We start from the raw sequence: 14,270 nt of genomic DNA on the forward strand, positions 1-14,270 counted from the left end.
TGCAAGAACAAATTCAAAAATGTTTGTTTAAATCAGCCAAGTTTGGACATTCATGAAGCTGTGAATCAAGAACAATAAGCATATATGACAATATACTAAAGGAAAAAAAGAAAAAAATTGATATCTCCAACAGTTTGATACCGACTCAAAGGGATGGGAATGGGAAGAAGAGATAGTGGGGGGAAGAGGTAGATTCCAATTTTTCCAAACTCAACCCCCTCAGGACAATATCAACAAAGTTATCCCCATGTCCCACCACAATGACCACAATGTGCATCATATTTAAGCACTTGTTTTAATTGTGGTCAGTCAAGACATTGAAGAAAAGAGTGCCCAATGTCTCTACATCAGACAAATTTGCCAAATATTCAAGCACCACAGCATGCTGAAAGAAATCCTATATGGAACTTTGCTTGTCAGACACCAGTGTGGCAAAAAACAAAAAACAAAAAAAACTGGGACAGCTATGAGCGGAAACCACAGTTACTTCCCTTGGTACCAATTGACCAGGATAGTCCTGTTGATATTACAGTGCAAAATTCATCTATACCATTTCTCATTGATACAGGAGCTGCTGGATCTACAATTACTTCAGCAAATGCTGAACGTCTTCCACGTCTCAAACAATTCTGTATGTGGGAGAAACAACCTGTTCCCATTCAAACTGATCCGCTAAAAGAACAACATACTTTTATTGTATGTAATTCTGCCCCCTTTAATATGTTAGGTAGAGGTTTATTATGTAAATTAAGATGTACCGTTTATTGTACATCATATGGTGTATTTCCATATATTCCCAGGGAACATTTAGGGTTATACTTAAGTAACATCTGTAGAGATGAAGATGCCCTCGTTGCTATTCTAACATCAGAATGAGATGTAGAAAATGCTGTCTTGGAGTAATTAAAAAAATTCACTCCACAGTTGTGGATTAACCTTGAAAATGAGGAAGGGCTTTTAAAAGACAGAACTTGTGTATAACATTGAAACCCTGTGAGAGCCTGCCTATGGTAGTTCAGCATCTTTTGTCGGTAGAAGCAGAAAAAGGAATTGAACCTATTATTTCTGCCTTATACAAGGTATCATTGTCCCAACTCAAAGTCCCTTTAACATTCCTATTTTACCACACAAATGTGACTAAAATAACTGAAATACCATCCTTGTAAAAAATGCACTCAAGAAAAAAAGAATAAAAATCCGGTAATTTATTAGTATTAAGTGCTTTCATCTCCTTTAAGAGACTTCATCAGAATACAACTTCCTACTAAAAAAGAACCATTTAATTATTTTCAATTAATGATAGCATAATTGAACTTCATTAATTCCAAAAAGTTTTATACATAACATTAAAGAAACCATGTCATAGAATTTTGAATACATTCAAAATCCTCACTAAAATTCGCATATCAGACATATAAATTCTACCTACTAAAAGTAATATAAATTCACATACATAAATAAATATGTCATGTTTAAAATTATATATATATATATATATATATATATATATATATATATATATATATATATTGCTAAAATCTATTAGCTCTTTCCAACAACATGGTAGCAATGGAAACAGTCTCATTCAGACCAGGTTGAAACATTGCAGCTAACTTAAGCTGCCACTGAGTTTCTCTTTTCTTTAATAAATTATTCCAATCCCCCCCAGGGTTCATTTTGAGAATGTCCAGTATTCCAAACACAAATTTCACAAAACCTGTACAAGTGAGGGAATGCTTATACAGAGCACTAGATAATTTATGATTTTTTATATCACTGTTACGCTCATACACTCTGTTTTTTAGCATACATTTTGTTTTTTCCACATAATAGTGAGTACATGACACACATACTGCCAAGTAAACTAATCCAGTGGTATTACAATTTCCCTTCTTAAATGTAATTTTACTTTTCAAGTTATTGTTCAAAACCATACTACTCTGCTTGCTAATGTGTGGGCATTGTGCACACATTCCACATGGTCTAGTGCCTAAAACCACCACATCAATCCTATCTCTTTTCATTTCAAAAAGTTTATTCTGGTTTAGACCCATCCTATTAATGAACATTGGTTTCTCTCCCACTTTATTGAAAATTTCCCTGTTAGTTCTAAAAATATTCAAGTTAGATTCCATCACTTTCTTTATACTATTGGTATTCCAATTATACTGCAATACACAAGTTTTTCAATCGTTTTAGTCTGAAGACAATCCCTGGAATGGTTCACACTTGTAGTGAATCCCACCCCCAGGAGTGGTTTATAAAAAATACTCCATTTCACATATACTTAATTCAAAATTTCTTCTACTAAATATTTGGGGTATCCCCTATCTTGAAACATGCTGGAAACCTTTTCTAGTTCAGGGCCCAAATCCTCCAAATGTGAATTCATATGGGCCACTCTGATAGCCTGAGCCTTAACAATACTTCTCTTTTGTCCCATGGGGTGGTTACTTTGAAAATGCAAATATGCATCGCAAAAAGTGCCTTTTCTATATATTTTTTACCTAAAAGCATCAATTCCTTTCGAAATATAAGTATCCGAGTACTGATATGTAAAATCCAAAAAATCCATACTAGAGTTCAAGTACTGAATAAACCTGGGAATCTCAGACAAGACCCCCCACTTAGTAAAGGATTCTTGGGAATTTTGGGGTTTATCCTGGGAGGGTAGTGAGTCTGAAATTCCCAGGTTTATTCAGTACTTGAACTCTAGTACGGATTTTTTGGATTTTACATATCAGTATGATACCAAAGGTATAAATTACTTGGATACTTATATTTCAAAAGGAATTGATGATTTTAGGTCAAAATATACAGAAAGGGCACTCCTGGGGGTGGGTTTCACTACAAGTGTGAACTATTCCAGTGAAGGTCTTCAGACCAAAAAGGTTGAAAAACTTGTGTATTGCAGTATAATTGGAATACTAGTAGTATAAAGAAAGTGATGGAATCTAACTGGAATATTTTAGAACTAACAGGGATATTTTCAATAAAGTGGGAGAGAAACCAATGTTCATTAATAGGATGGGTCTAAATCTGAAAAAACTTTTTGAAATGAAAATATATAGGACTGATGTGGTGGGTTTAGGCACTAGACCATGTGGGATGTGTGCACAATGCTTATACATTAGCAGGCAGAGTAGTATGGTTTTGAACAATAACTTGAAAAGTAAAATTACATTTAAGAAGGGAAATTGTAATACCACTGGATTAGTTTACTTGGCAGTATGTGTGTCATGTACTCACTATTATGTGGAAAAAACAAAACGTATGCCAGCAAACAGAGTGTATGAGCATAACAATGATATAAAAAATCATAAATTATCTACTGCTCTGTATAAGCATTCCCTCATTTGTATAGGTTTTGTGAAATTTGTGTTTGGAATATTGGACATTGTCAAAATGAACCCTAGGGGTGGGGATTTTAAGAATTTATTAAAGAAAAGAGAAATTCAGTGGCAGCTTACGTTAGCTGCAATGTTTCCACCCGGTCTGAATAAGACTGTTTCCATTGCTCCCATGTTGTTGGAAAGAGCTAATAGGTTTTAGCAATACATATATATATATATATATATATATATATATATATATATATATATATACATATATTTAACATGACATTTATTTATGTATGTGAATTTATATTATATTACTTTTAGCAAGTAGAATTTATATGTCTAATATATGAAATTTAGTGGGGTTTCGAATGTATTCAAAATTTTATGACATTTTTTTTTAATGTTATGTATAAAACTTTTTGGAATTAATGAGTTTCAGTTATGATATCATTCATTAAAAGTAGTTAAATGGTTCTTTTTTAGTAGGAAGTTGTATTCTGATGAAGCCTCTTACAGGAGATGAAAGTGCTTAATACTAATAAATTACTGGATTTTTATTCTTTTTTTCCTGGGTGCATTTTCTACAAGGATGGTATTTCAGTTATTCCCATTTTACCAGTTAAGAAACCAAAGAAAAATGCATATAGATTTGCAGAAGATTTTCAAGCAATGAATGGAGTTGCAGTTTTAACATTTCTGGTAGTCCCTAAACCTGCAACAATACTGAGTTCTATTCCATTAGACACCACAACCTTTTCAGTGACAGATATTTTGTCTGCTTTCTTTTCTATGCCTATCATACCTCTCAACCTCTTAGACTAAGAAATCTGGACAAAGCAATAAATAATGGGAGGACAAAGGCCCAAAAATAGGGACAATTTTTAAATATTGCTTTTATAAACTTAGAAGGTTGTCCATTAGCATGAATTTTCTGAAGGATATGAAGTCTAAAACTCAAATGCTTGTCAATATTTTCTGACCTCCATCCTCAAGGATTTGCCGATCATTTGCCACAAAACCAAAAAATTTTATGATGTCAATCTTCATTTATCCTTGACCTATGGGAATTTAGTTCTGAGTCTCAGACCTGGCTCAGCTGTAACAACAGCTCACGTAAACCAAAAACTCCTGAGCCAAGTTCTAACCCAGAATGCCTCTCTGCAAATTATCTCAAATCTCGTTTGCTGCTCTTCTTGTAAAGATGCATCAGAAGAACTCTTCTTGCGCTAAGTAAAATTTATTGTTTCTTACAATGCTATTTCAGATTTTCTAAAGCCCCATTTTTCTCCTACCCTGTTAGCTTACTTGTATCCTTTTCTAGTAGTCTCTCTCTCTCTCTCTCAATATTTACCATTTATTTGAGTGAGTGTACTATCCGTTTCTTCCTTGTTTTCGTGTGTTATCTGTCCTACCATTGTTGGTAGTGCTATCCCTTTCTTCTACCTCTGGTAGCTTTTGGCTTACCATCATTGGTATCCTTTCTCTCTCTTTTTTTCTGTGTGTGTGTGTGTGTGTGTGTGTGTGTGTGTGTGTGAATGTGAGTGTTTGTGCCATTGATCTTTTTACCATTCAACATGGCAGATAAGAACAAGGGAATGACTGGTTACAAACAGTGTTCTGGTTGTGGCAGAAAAAATGCCAAATTCAGATGGTCATGCTTCTTCTCTTTATTGCTTAGGCCCGGCACACTTAGAACAACAGTGTGATATTTTTCAGGCTTTTAGCCATCGGACCCTGGTAGCGAGGAAAAATAAACTTTTTCTAAAAGGTTTAATAAAAATGCCCTTTTAAGAGGGCTTGTCCAGTCTACCTAAAAGTGCTAAATCAGAAATGTCTTCTACTTCATCATCCTCTTCTTTTTCTTCAAAAACTGAGCATACTAAAAAGAGAAGTCTCTCGGTGCCAGCGACCCCTTTGGCTCCAGCTCATAAGAAATCGAAACCTTCGGCTCCCACAGCTTCAGCGGAACAGAAGGTGGATACCAGAAAACTTACAGAACAGTCTCCCTCAGTTCCCATAGCAGTCACTGCTTTGGGACCTCAAGTTTTGGTACTGTCCACCTCGGCACCGACCTTTGATGTCACCTCCCCATCGTTGGTACCGGTTACAGTGCCAATGTTTTTTTTGGAACCAGTTCCTTCCCTGGCACATATAGCCCAGGAATCATGGTTTCTTTCAGTTCCTAGAACTAGGTATTCTCCTTTGGTAGACGCTTTTGTGGGGCAACTGTCAAGTCCCTTTTTGGAGAGGCCAGAATCTCCTTTAGCCTTTTTGGTGCATTCCTCTAGGAATCTGATGGAAGTCGACATCTTGAGGTTGGTGGATCACCTCTTTGTGGTGAGGGGTCTTTCCATGTCTTCCCAGGCTTCACTCCCTTCAGGAGATGGGCTCTTTTCTCCAAGGACTCCACCACACATTCCTCCTCTGACTACTGCAGCTTTAGAGACCTCGGCTCTGATTTCCCCGACTCTGGCTATTCTGGTACTGACAGCTCTCATGTCTTCAGCCCCAGTATCTGCCCTGAGTTCCTCAGTTTCTTGGCACCAATGGTCCCTGGGATTGTAGTTCCATGATGCCATTTGTGGGCTCTTCCTCGGCTTCAACCTTGATGGCGGTTTTCCGGAGTGGGGTGAGACCATGGTTCCATGGTTGTCTTTCCCGGTTCTGGGCTCCCATCCCTCTTTGGGGGGAACCTGGCTTTCAAGTTATGGAGAGGACCTTGATCTCTGCAAGCTCCCAGTGGGTCTCTTCCCCACTGGAGCATTTTCCCAGAACCCCCTCGGGTCTAAAGTTTTTACCATCCTCCATGTCAGGACACTGAGCAGCATGTCATCCCAGTACAGGGCCCCAGCTCTTCCGATTCATCCACAAAAGCTCCCACTGAGGAGGTGCCTCAGACAAGGTAGTGTAAGAGGAAACACCTTGATTCTCTGGAGGAATCCTTCAAAGAAGACACAGACTTCTATGATGGGGAGGGTTCCCCCAGGTCACACCCAGAAGAAGTCTCCTTTGGAGACATTCTTGAAATATTAAAACAGAAAGGTGGCTGGAAGTCCCAGGACCCATCCTCAGAGGAGTATGTGTACCTTCAAGCTTTCGGTGGCCTTTCATCTACCTCTTGGTTGCCCCTGCTGGCTGGCGATCTTATTAAACTGATTGCCCAGCTGGCATAGAAGGCCCCTGACTCCATAGAACCAATCCCCAGGAGACCAGGTAAAATCCTTTCAGCTCCAGAGGACCATCAATACTGGGCCAATGGTTTAGTAGTGGATGCCATGATGGTTGTGGCAGTCACCAAGAAAGAACTACCAGAAGAAAGTTCCACTCTTCATCCCCCTAACCGGGAGTCTAGGGCAACAGACATATTTGGGACGTGGGTCTGTGCTTCTTTGACCTTTGCCTTGCAGTTGTTGAATTTCATGGCACATTTCACTAGACTTCAGAGGAATCTGATCAAGGAGCTCTCAGATACCCTCACAGGAGCTGTGTCTGATGAGGTACAAGATAAGGTAGCCTCCCAGCTTGCTACACTGGAGTCTATTTGTAACTTGTCCATGAGGCTTATTGTACATGCAGCTGAAGGGATGACTAGGTCAGCAGGTTCAGGCGTAGTCATAAGGAGGCATGCCTGGATGTGCATGTGTGAGTTTGTGGAGCCATTCAAGTCTTTGTTCCTCAATGCTCCATTTGATGGATCTTCCCTTTTTGACCCCAAAGTGAAAGATACATTAGCCAGGTGTAAAATGGATGGAAAAACCCTTTCTGCCATGGGTGTATGTTTTTCCACTCTCCAACATTCCTATTCCAGGACCCAGAGAAGTGGGAAGATGTGGTTCAAGAAGATCCAAGGACCTTTCCAGGATGCACTTGGTAATAACTCCCTCCGAGGCAGAGGGGGAGCTATAATGGAAGACATCGACCATGCGGCAGAGGTGGCCTGCAAAATAAGGGTTCCAGAGATTCCTTCTCAGGGAAACCCTACCAGTGCTTCTGAAAGTAGGCCTGATTGCTTGCCTCTGGAGGCAGTCGGGGGAAGACTGTTCTTGCACCCACTAGTCTGGCAAAAGATAACCAGAGATGCTTGGGTAGTAAGGATAGTTAACAGAGGATGCTATATTCCATTTGACCTTACCCCAAAACTAGGAAGAAAGATCCCAGATGTTCCACACAATCAGAGGGATCGGGCAGCTCTGGAAATTCAAAAGCTATAAGAAAAAAAGAGTCATCCAAGAAGTTCCGCCAGATCAGATAGGAACCTGATTCTACTCAAGGTTCTTTTTGGTGCCAAAAAAGAATGGGACTGGAGACCAATTTTGGATCTCAGTGTTCTGGACAAGTATGTTCAACAGACAAAATTCCAGATGGTCACAGTTCATTCCATTCTTTCCTTCTTAGGGAAAGACAATTGGATGTGCTCTGTAGACCTCCAGGATGCATACTACCACATAAAAATGGACAAACACTCCAGGAGGTTCCTCCCTTCCATCTGGGAGCCAGTAGTTATCAGTTCCGAGCTCCGGCCTTCTGTCTCACCACAGCCCCCAGGTGTTCACCAGATGTATGGCAGCAGTAGCAGCTCACCTGAGACTGCAAGGATTCTGATTGTTTCCATATTTGGACGACTGGCTTCTCACCGCCCCTACCAGGCATCTACTCAAACAGTCATGAGATTTCACCCTAAGCATTTGCCTTTGTCTAGGTGTAATGGTGAATCTTGCCAAATCTCAGCTAAGCCCAGCCCAACAATTGGAATTCATAGGAGCCTGTCTGTGACCTCTTGCATAGCCTCCCTTCCTATTCACAGAAAATAAGACCACAGGTATACATTATTCTCTCCAATGACAATGTTCCCGCTTCACTAGTTATAGAAGTTTTTGGGATCTATGGCAGTGGCCATTACTTTAGTACCACTAGCAAGGTTCCACATGAGAATCCTATCAATGGTCTATTCTCACTCATCCTCTGTCTCACCTCACCCAAATTACCAGTCGTTGCAAGAAGGATTTATCTTGGTGGATGCCTCCCAGATGGAGTGGGGGGGCATTTCCAGGGAAGGACTGTCCAAGGCACCTGGTCTCCAGTACAGGCCAATCTGCATATCAATGTTATGGAACTGAGGGCAGTGCTCTTAGTGTTCTAAGCCTTTCAGACAGTCCTTCCTCTAGGAACAATTGCAATTCAGTCAGACAACATGTCAGTAGTCTGATACATCAACAAGCAAGACGGAACCAATTCTTACCCCTTTTGTTGAGAAGCCCTCAGAATGTGGCAATGGGTGATCTCTTCAAACCACTTTCTGGTAGCATTGCACATCCCGGGGAGCTCAAATGTGATCACGGACAAATTGAACAGATGTATTCTCTTGCCTCACGAGTGGTCTCAATTCCAGAGTGGCAAAGGAGATTTTCCGTCACTGGTGCCAGCCTTGCTGTGACCTGTTTGCATCTGCCAAGAACAACAAGTGCAGCAGTTACTTTGCTGTAATCCCCCCTTAGGGGGAGTCCCTGAGAGATGCTGTTCTTCATGATTGGCCCTCAGGACTACTCTACACCTTTCCCCCATTCCTTTAATACCCCTCTTCTTGAAGAAGGCCATAACGTTGAAGAGCAAAATTATTCGTATTGCCCCAGTTTGGCCTTGACATGTCTGGTTCCCCTTTCTTTGGCCTTATTTACATCAACGTCCATGACTCTGGACCAGATCCAGATCTCCTGTCCCATCCTCAGTGACTAGTTCATCCCAGCCTTAAACAACTCGAGCTTAGAGCTTGGTTGCTCTAGTTCCATTGATTTCCAGGTGGAATAACTTATCTTCCCCAGTTTGAAACTTTTTGCTAGCTTCCCATAAACCTTCCACAAGGAGACTCTACCTCAGCAAATGGAAAAGATTTTCCTTATGGGCACTCAATAATGAACCTGGTCCTTTCTTGGCACCAGTTGATGAGGTTTTGCAATTTTTGTCTACATTGTTCAAACAAGGAGCTTCTTCTTCTACCATCAGAGTTCATCTTGCTGGTATTTCTAATTTCCATAACGATTTTGAAGGGCATTGTTTAATTGCACATAGGCTGTGCAAGGCTTTTCTAAAGGAAACATTAAGGTTAAAGCCTCTTGTCCCCTGGGATATTACTATTGTTTTACAATCCTTGGTCCAATCCCCCTTTGAGCCAGTGGCTACCTGTGATTTGAAATTCCTTTCATGGAAGACCATTTTCTTAATAGCTATTACATCTGCTAGGAGGATTTTAGAGATTCATGTGTTATCTTCAAAACCTCCATATTTGATTTTTCATAAAGACAGGGTATCACTGAGAACCAATCCATCCTTTCTTCCAAAGGTTGTTTCTGAGACTAACATTAATCAATCCATTGAATTGCCAGTGTTCTTCCCTAATTTTATCAGCAATGGAAAATACTGCTTACATCTATTGGATGTCCACAGACAATTACGTTTTTAACTCGACAAAACTAAATATTTCAGAAAGTTGGACCAGTTATTTCTTTCCTTTTCAGGTCCTTCCATGGGTAAATCAGTTTGTAAAGTTACATCATCTAAATGGTTAAGAGAATGCATTACCTTTGTCTACAACAGGAAAAACCTCAAATTGGCAACCCCAATTAGAGCACACTCCACAAGAGCTATAGCCACATCTGCTGTTTTTCATTCCAAGGCTTCCATGGATGACATATATGCAGCCGCGATGTGGCTTCTCCACATACCTTTATTACTTGTTACAAAGTGGATATGGTCTCCAGGGGAAGAGCATCATTTGGTTCTATGGTGCTCAGGAATATCCTTCCATAATGCCTCCCAAGATATAAGGTAGCTGGGGACTCAGTCCCATAGGTCAAGGATAAATGAAGATTGACAACATCAGATAAAGAAGTTAATGTACTCACCGTAACGTTCCATCTGTGGTACACCTGGAGTAGATTTCTGCAGAGATATGTAGAATCACCCACCCTTTTCTGCAGAGAAATGACTAAATTTCCTTTTAGTCCTATTCTAATTCAATATGTAGATTTGCCTTTAGCTGCAAAATCCCTAGATGACTACAAGTAGGATACTATTTTCCTTCTAACTTAGCAAAGTTAGGATTTTAGGTTAATAAACACAAATTGCAGTTATACAAATCACAGGTTCAATACTTGGGACATTTTCTTTCAGAAGGTGCTAGACAGATTTTGCCTTCACCCATTCCTGTGATACAAACTGCACCATGCAATATGTGTAATAGGTTATGGTTGATAATGAATTTCTAATTATGCAGAAGTTGTAAAACCTTTATTAGAATTACTAAAGAAAGGTACCCGTGAAAATCTACTTTGGCAGGCCTGTCATAAGTAAGCTTTTGTACTATTAAAAACATTACTCTTAAACCCTCCTGTGCTTGGGTTACCAGACCATTGTAAAAGTTTTTTCTTGTTCTATAGTGAAAGGAATAAAGTAGTATTAGGACTATTGGCACAAAGTAGGAATGATGGTTATAGACATGCTGCTTATTCCATTGGGAATCTTAATCCATCCTGTAGCAGCAGGTCTCTCCTCACTGCCTTAGGGCAATCACCTCAACAGTGCACTTAGAGGAAATGGCACCTACTCTAACTCTCAGGCACGAGACGTGTGACAGTTCTGCATTCCATAGATGCATTGTTAAAGACTAAAATGCAATACTTATCTGCAGCACAATTGTCTAAATATGAATTGTTTTTACATATTGTCTGATGTCTACCACTAAACCCTGCTTCTTTAATCTCTACAGTGAAAGAAGAACCTCACAACTTTGTAGTTGATTAACACTTTTTTTCCTTCTAAGTTAGATTTAAAATACGTTCTTTTGCAGAATCCAGATCTAAATATTTTTGTGGATGGCTCCTGCGTTAAGAGAGACAATGTTGAACTAGCAGCCTTTTCAGTTTGTGCACAAGACAGAATTTTGTTAACTGGACAATTAAATGGAAATGTGTCTGTTCAAGTAGATGAACTTGTACCTATTACTGATGCCTGTAAGACTGACAAAGATCCATCAGTAACCATTTTCACAGGTTTGTGGAGTTTATGATTTTGTGATACTTTTAAAGAATGAGGTTATTTGAGTTCAGTAGGAACTGTTATTAAAAATGCTGGTTTTGATAATGTTTTATTAGATGCCTTATTATTACCAAGGAAAGTTGCTATGGTTAAATGTGCCACACATAGAAATGATGATTTCTTTGTAATTAAGAGAGATAGTTTTGCAGATATGGTGGCAGGACATATCCTCTTCAAGCTTTATTTTTGCAGCAGTTAAACGAAACTAACAATACTTTGCATGAGTTGCCTTTTCAGAACCAGATAGAGGACTCTGCTGTAGTTTCCAGACTTTGTGACACCACCTGGATGGATGGATTGTAACCTAATAATTTCTTAACTCAGTTGGTCTAGTCTTTCCATTTACATTTTCATCATCATCATCATCATCAGGCCCAATGCCACACTCCTGCCTTCTTCAACACTCATGGCTGACTGTCACAGATCTTCTTTCACACAATCCATCAACCTCTTTGCTGGACATCCTCGCTTCCTCTTATCTTCTTCCTATCTGTCCCAAATCTTCCTCACTAGATTGTCTTCTGCTTTTCTGCACTTGTACCCAAACCACCGTAATCTAGACTTTTTGACCTTTTCTGCAATTGGAGCTACTTTGGCTTCAGCTGTTATGTCCTTATTTCTTCATTTGTCCCACAGTGTGCATCCTACCACCTTTCTCAGGCACTTCGTTTCCATCACCTCTAGCTTCTTCAACTGTTCTGCCTTTACTGCTCAGGTTTCTGTACCATGCAGTAGTACTGGTCACACCACTGTCTTGTGCACCTTACTTTTCAGCTTCTTTGGCATTCTTCTGTCATAGACTATACATGATACTCTGTGCCAGATGGCTGCACCTCCTCTGATTCTAGCTTTGACCTCTTCATTCAGACTACCTTTCTCCTCAACTACTCTTCCTAGATACTTGAAGGTGTTTACCTGTTCCACTGTCTTCCTTCTATCTCTATTTTCAGCTTCTGATTTCCCCAATTTGCTGCAATTGCTGCCATCTTATCTGTGATTAGTTTCATCCCATGTGCCTTCAGATTTGCATTCCATTCTCCTATCCTTTGCTGAAGTTCTAGCTCAGAGTCTGCCTGCACTGCCACATCATCTGCATACAGCAGCTTTGTTGATCCGTTCCCTCCAGCCTATTTGCTAATGTATTCCATCACCAGTGTGAACAGCAGTGGGCTCAGAGTTGAACCCTGATGTACACCCACACCCACTGGGTACCCCTCTGTGAGGCCGAACACTGTTTGTACTTAAATCATTGGGTCCTTGTACATAGCCTGCACTAATTCTACCAATGTTTCTGGGACTTCAAACCACTGCAGTACTGCCCAGATCAGCTTTCTTAGGACCTTGTCATATGCTTTCTCCAAGTCTAGAAGGCCCAGTTGGACTCTCTCCTCATCTATAGCTTCTTCTCAAGTATCTGTCTCAATGCAAACATCGGGTCAGTTGTGCTGCATCCTGATCTGAATCCAAACTGCTCATCTCCCATCTTACATTCTACTACTTTGCATATCCGTTTATCAATCACCCTCTTCAGAACTTTCATGCACTGTGATAGGAGTTTGATGTCTCTGTATTGCCCACAGTTGTGATGTCCCCTTTGTTCTTGTACACTGACATGGGTATGCTTATTCTCCAGTCATCTGGGATATGCCTTTTTCTCCACACTGCTATTAGTACCCTCAGGAGCCATTTCTCCACTATCTCACCCAGCATCTTTATCATATCTGCTATGACCTCATCCTCACCCAGCATCTTTATCATATCTGCTGTGACCTCATCTGAGCCTGCTGCTTTCCCCTGACTTCATTTTCCTTAGTGCTGTTCTTACTTCTTCTAGGGTGGGCTCCTCTTCTTCTCTCATCGTAGGCTGTTTCTGGGGCAGTACAGCTTCTGTGGGGTTTTCTTCATTCATTCAGAAGCTGCTGGAAATACTTCTTCCATCCGGCTTTGATGTCATTTGGGCTGGTGAGCAGATTGTTGCTGGCATCCCTTATGAAGGGTGTCTGACTATCTTTATCTTTCTGTCTTTGGCTTGCAACCTGGTATAGTTTCTTTGTGCCCCTTACTGAGTCATTTTCCAGAAGTTGGTACAGTGCCTCCGATGCCCTATTCTTTGCTATTGCGACTTATTTCTTAGCATCTTTGTTAGCCAACCAGTAGTCCTTCCTTGCCTGGTCAGTCTTTTTCTGTCTCCCACTTCTTCCTGCACTCCTTTTTTCTTTTGATGACTTCCTGGACTTCTGCATTCCACCACCAGCTTTCCTTATGTACCTTATTTCTATACCTAGCTCAGCCACATATCTTTTCTGTAGTCCTAACACCTGCTGTTTTTAGGTGCTGCCATTCTTCTTCATCTCCATCTATTTCCTCCTCTTCTTGGGGTGCTAAAGCCCTGAGTAATTCCTTGAACTGTTGTACTTTCTCTCCAGTCAATTTCCAGGTCTTCAGCCTGGTCTCTGTTGACCTTAGAGCCTTCTTTGACCACTGCTTACAGCGAATTGTGGCAACTAATGGTTTATGCTGTGGGCCAACTGTGTCACTGGGGATGACTTTGCAATCATGGATTCTGCCCCAATGCCTTGTCCTTACTAGGAGGAAGTCTACCTGATTTGCATGTTGGCTACTCTTGTATGTGACCTTGTGATTGTCTCTCTTTCTGAACCATGTGTTGGCTACTATCAAGCTGTTTGCCAGACAGAAGTCTAGAATGGCTTCTCCTTCTTTATTCCTGTTGCCCCACCAATGTGGACCCAGGCAGTCCTCATATCCTGTTCTGTCTGTCCCAATATGTGCATTCAACTCACCCATTATTTTCCAATTACATTTTCATTAGGGCAAAAA

At 40.3% G+C, this 14,270-nt stretch overlaps 1 protein-coding gene across 1 annotated transcript in view; it reads left to right on the plus strand.

Annotated features, from left to right (window-relative positions):
* The first annotated feature begins 336 nt into the window (after positions 1 to 336).
* The window catches only part of LOC122801248, a 158,116-nt gene continuing 144,182 nt past the window's right edge, over positions 337 to 14,270 (plus strand). The window contains exons 1-2 of the mRNA XM_044070801.1: positions 337 to 631; positions 11,162 to 11,386. Coding sequence (XP_043926736.1) covers positions 337 to 631; positions 11,162 to 11,386 — 520 coding nt within the window. The remainder of the gene's footprint in view (positions 632 to 11,161; positions 11,387 to 14,270) is intronic.

This window comes from Protopterus annectens, chromosome 4.part1, assembly GCF_019279795.1.
Source record: "Protopterus annectens isolate FY-2018-M chromosome 4.part1, PAN1.0, whole genome shotgun sequence".
NCBI lineage: Eukaryota > Metazoa > Chordata > Ceratodontiformes > Protopteridae > Protopterus > Protopterus annectens.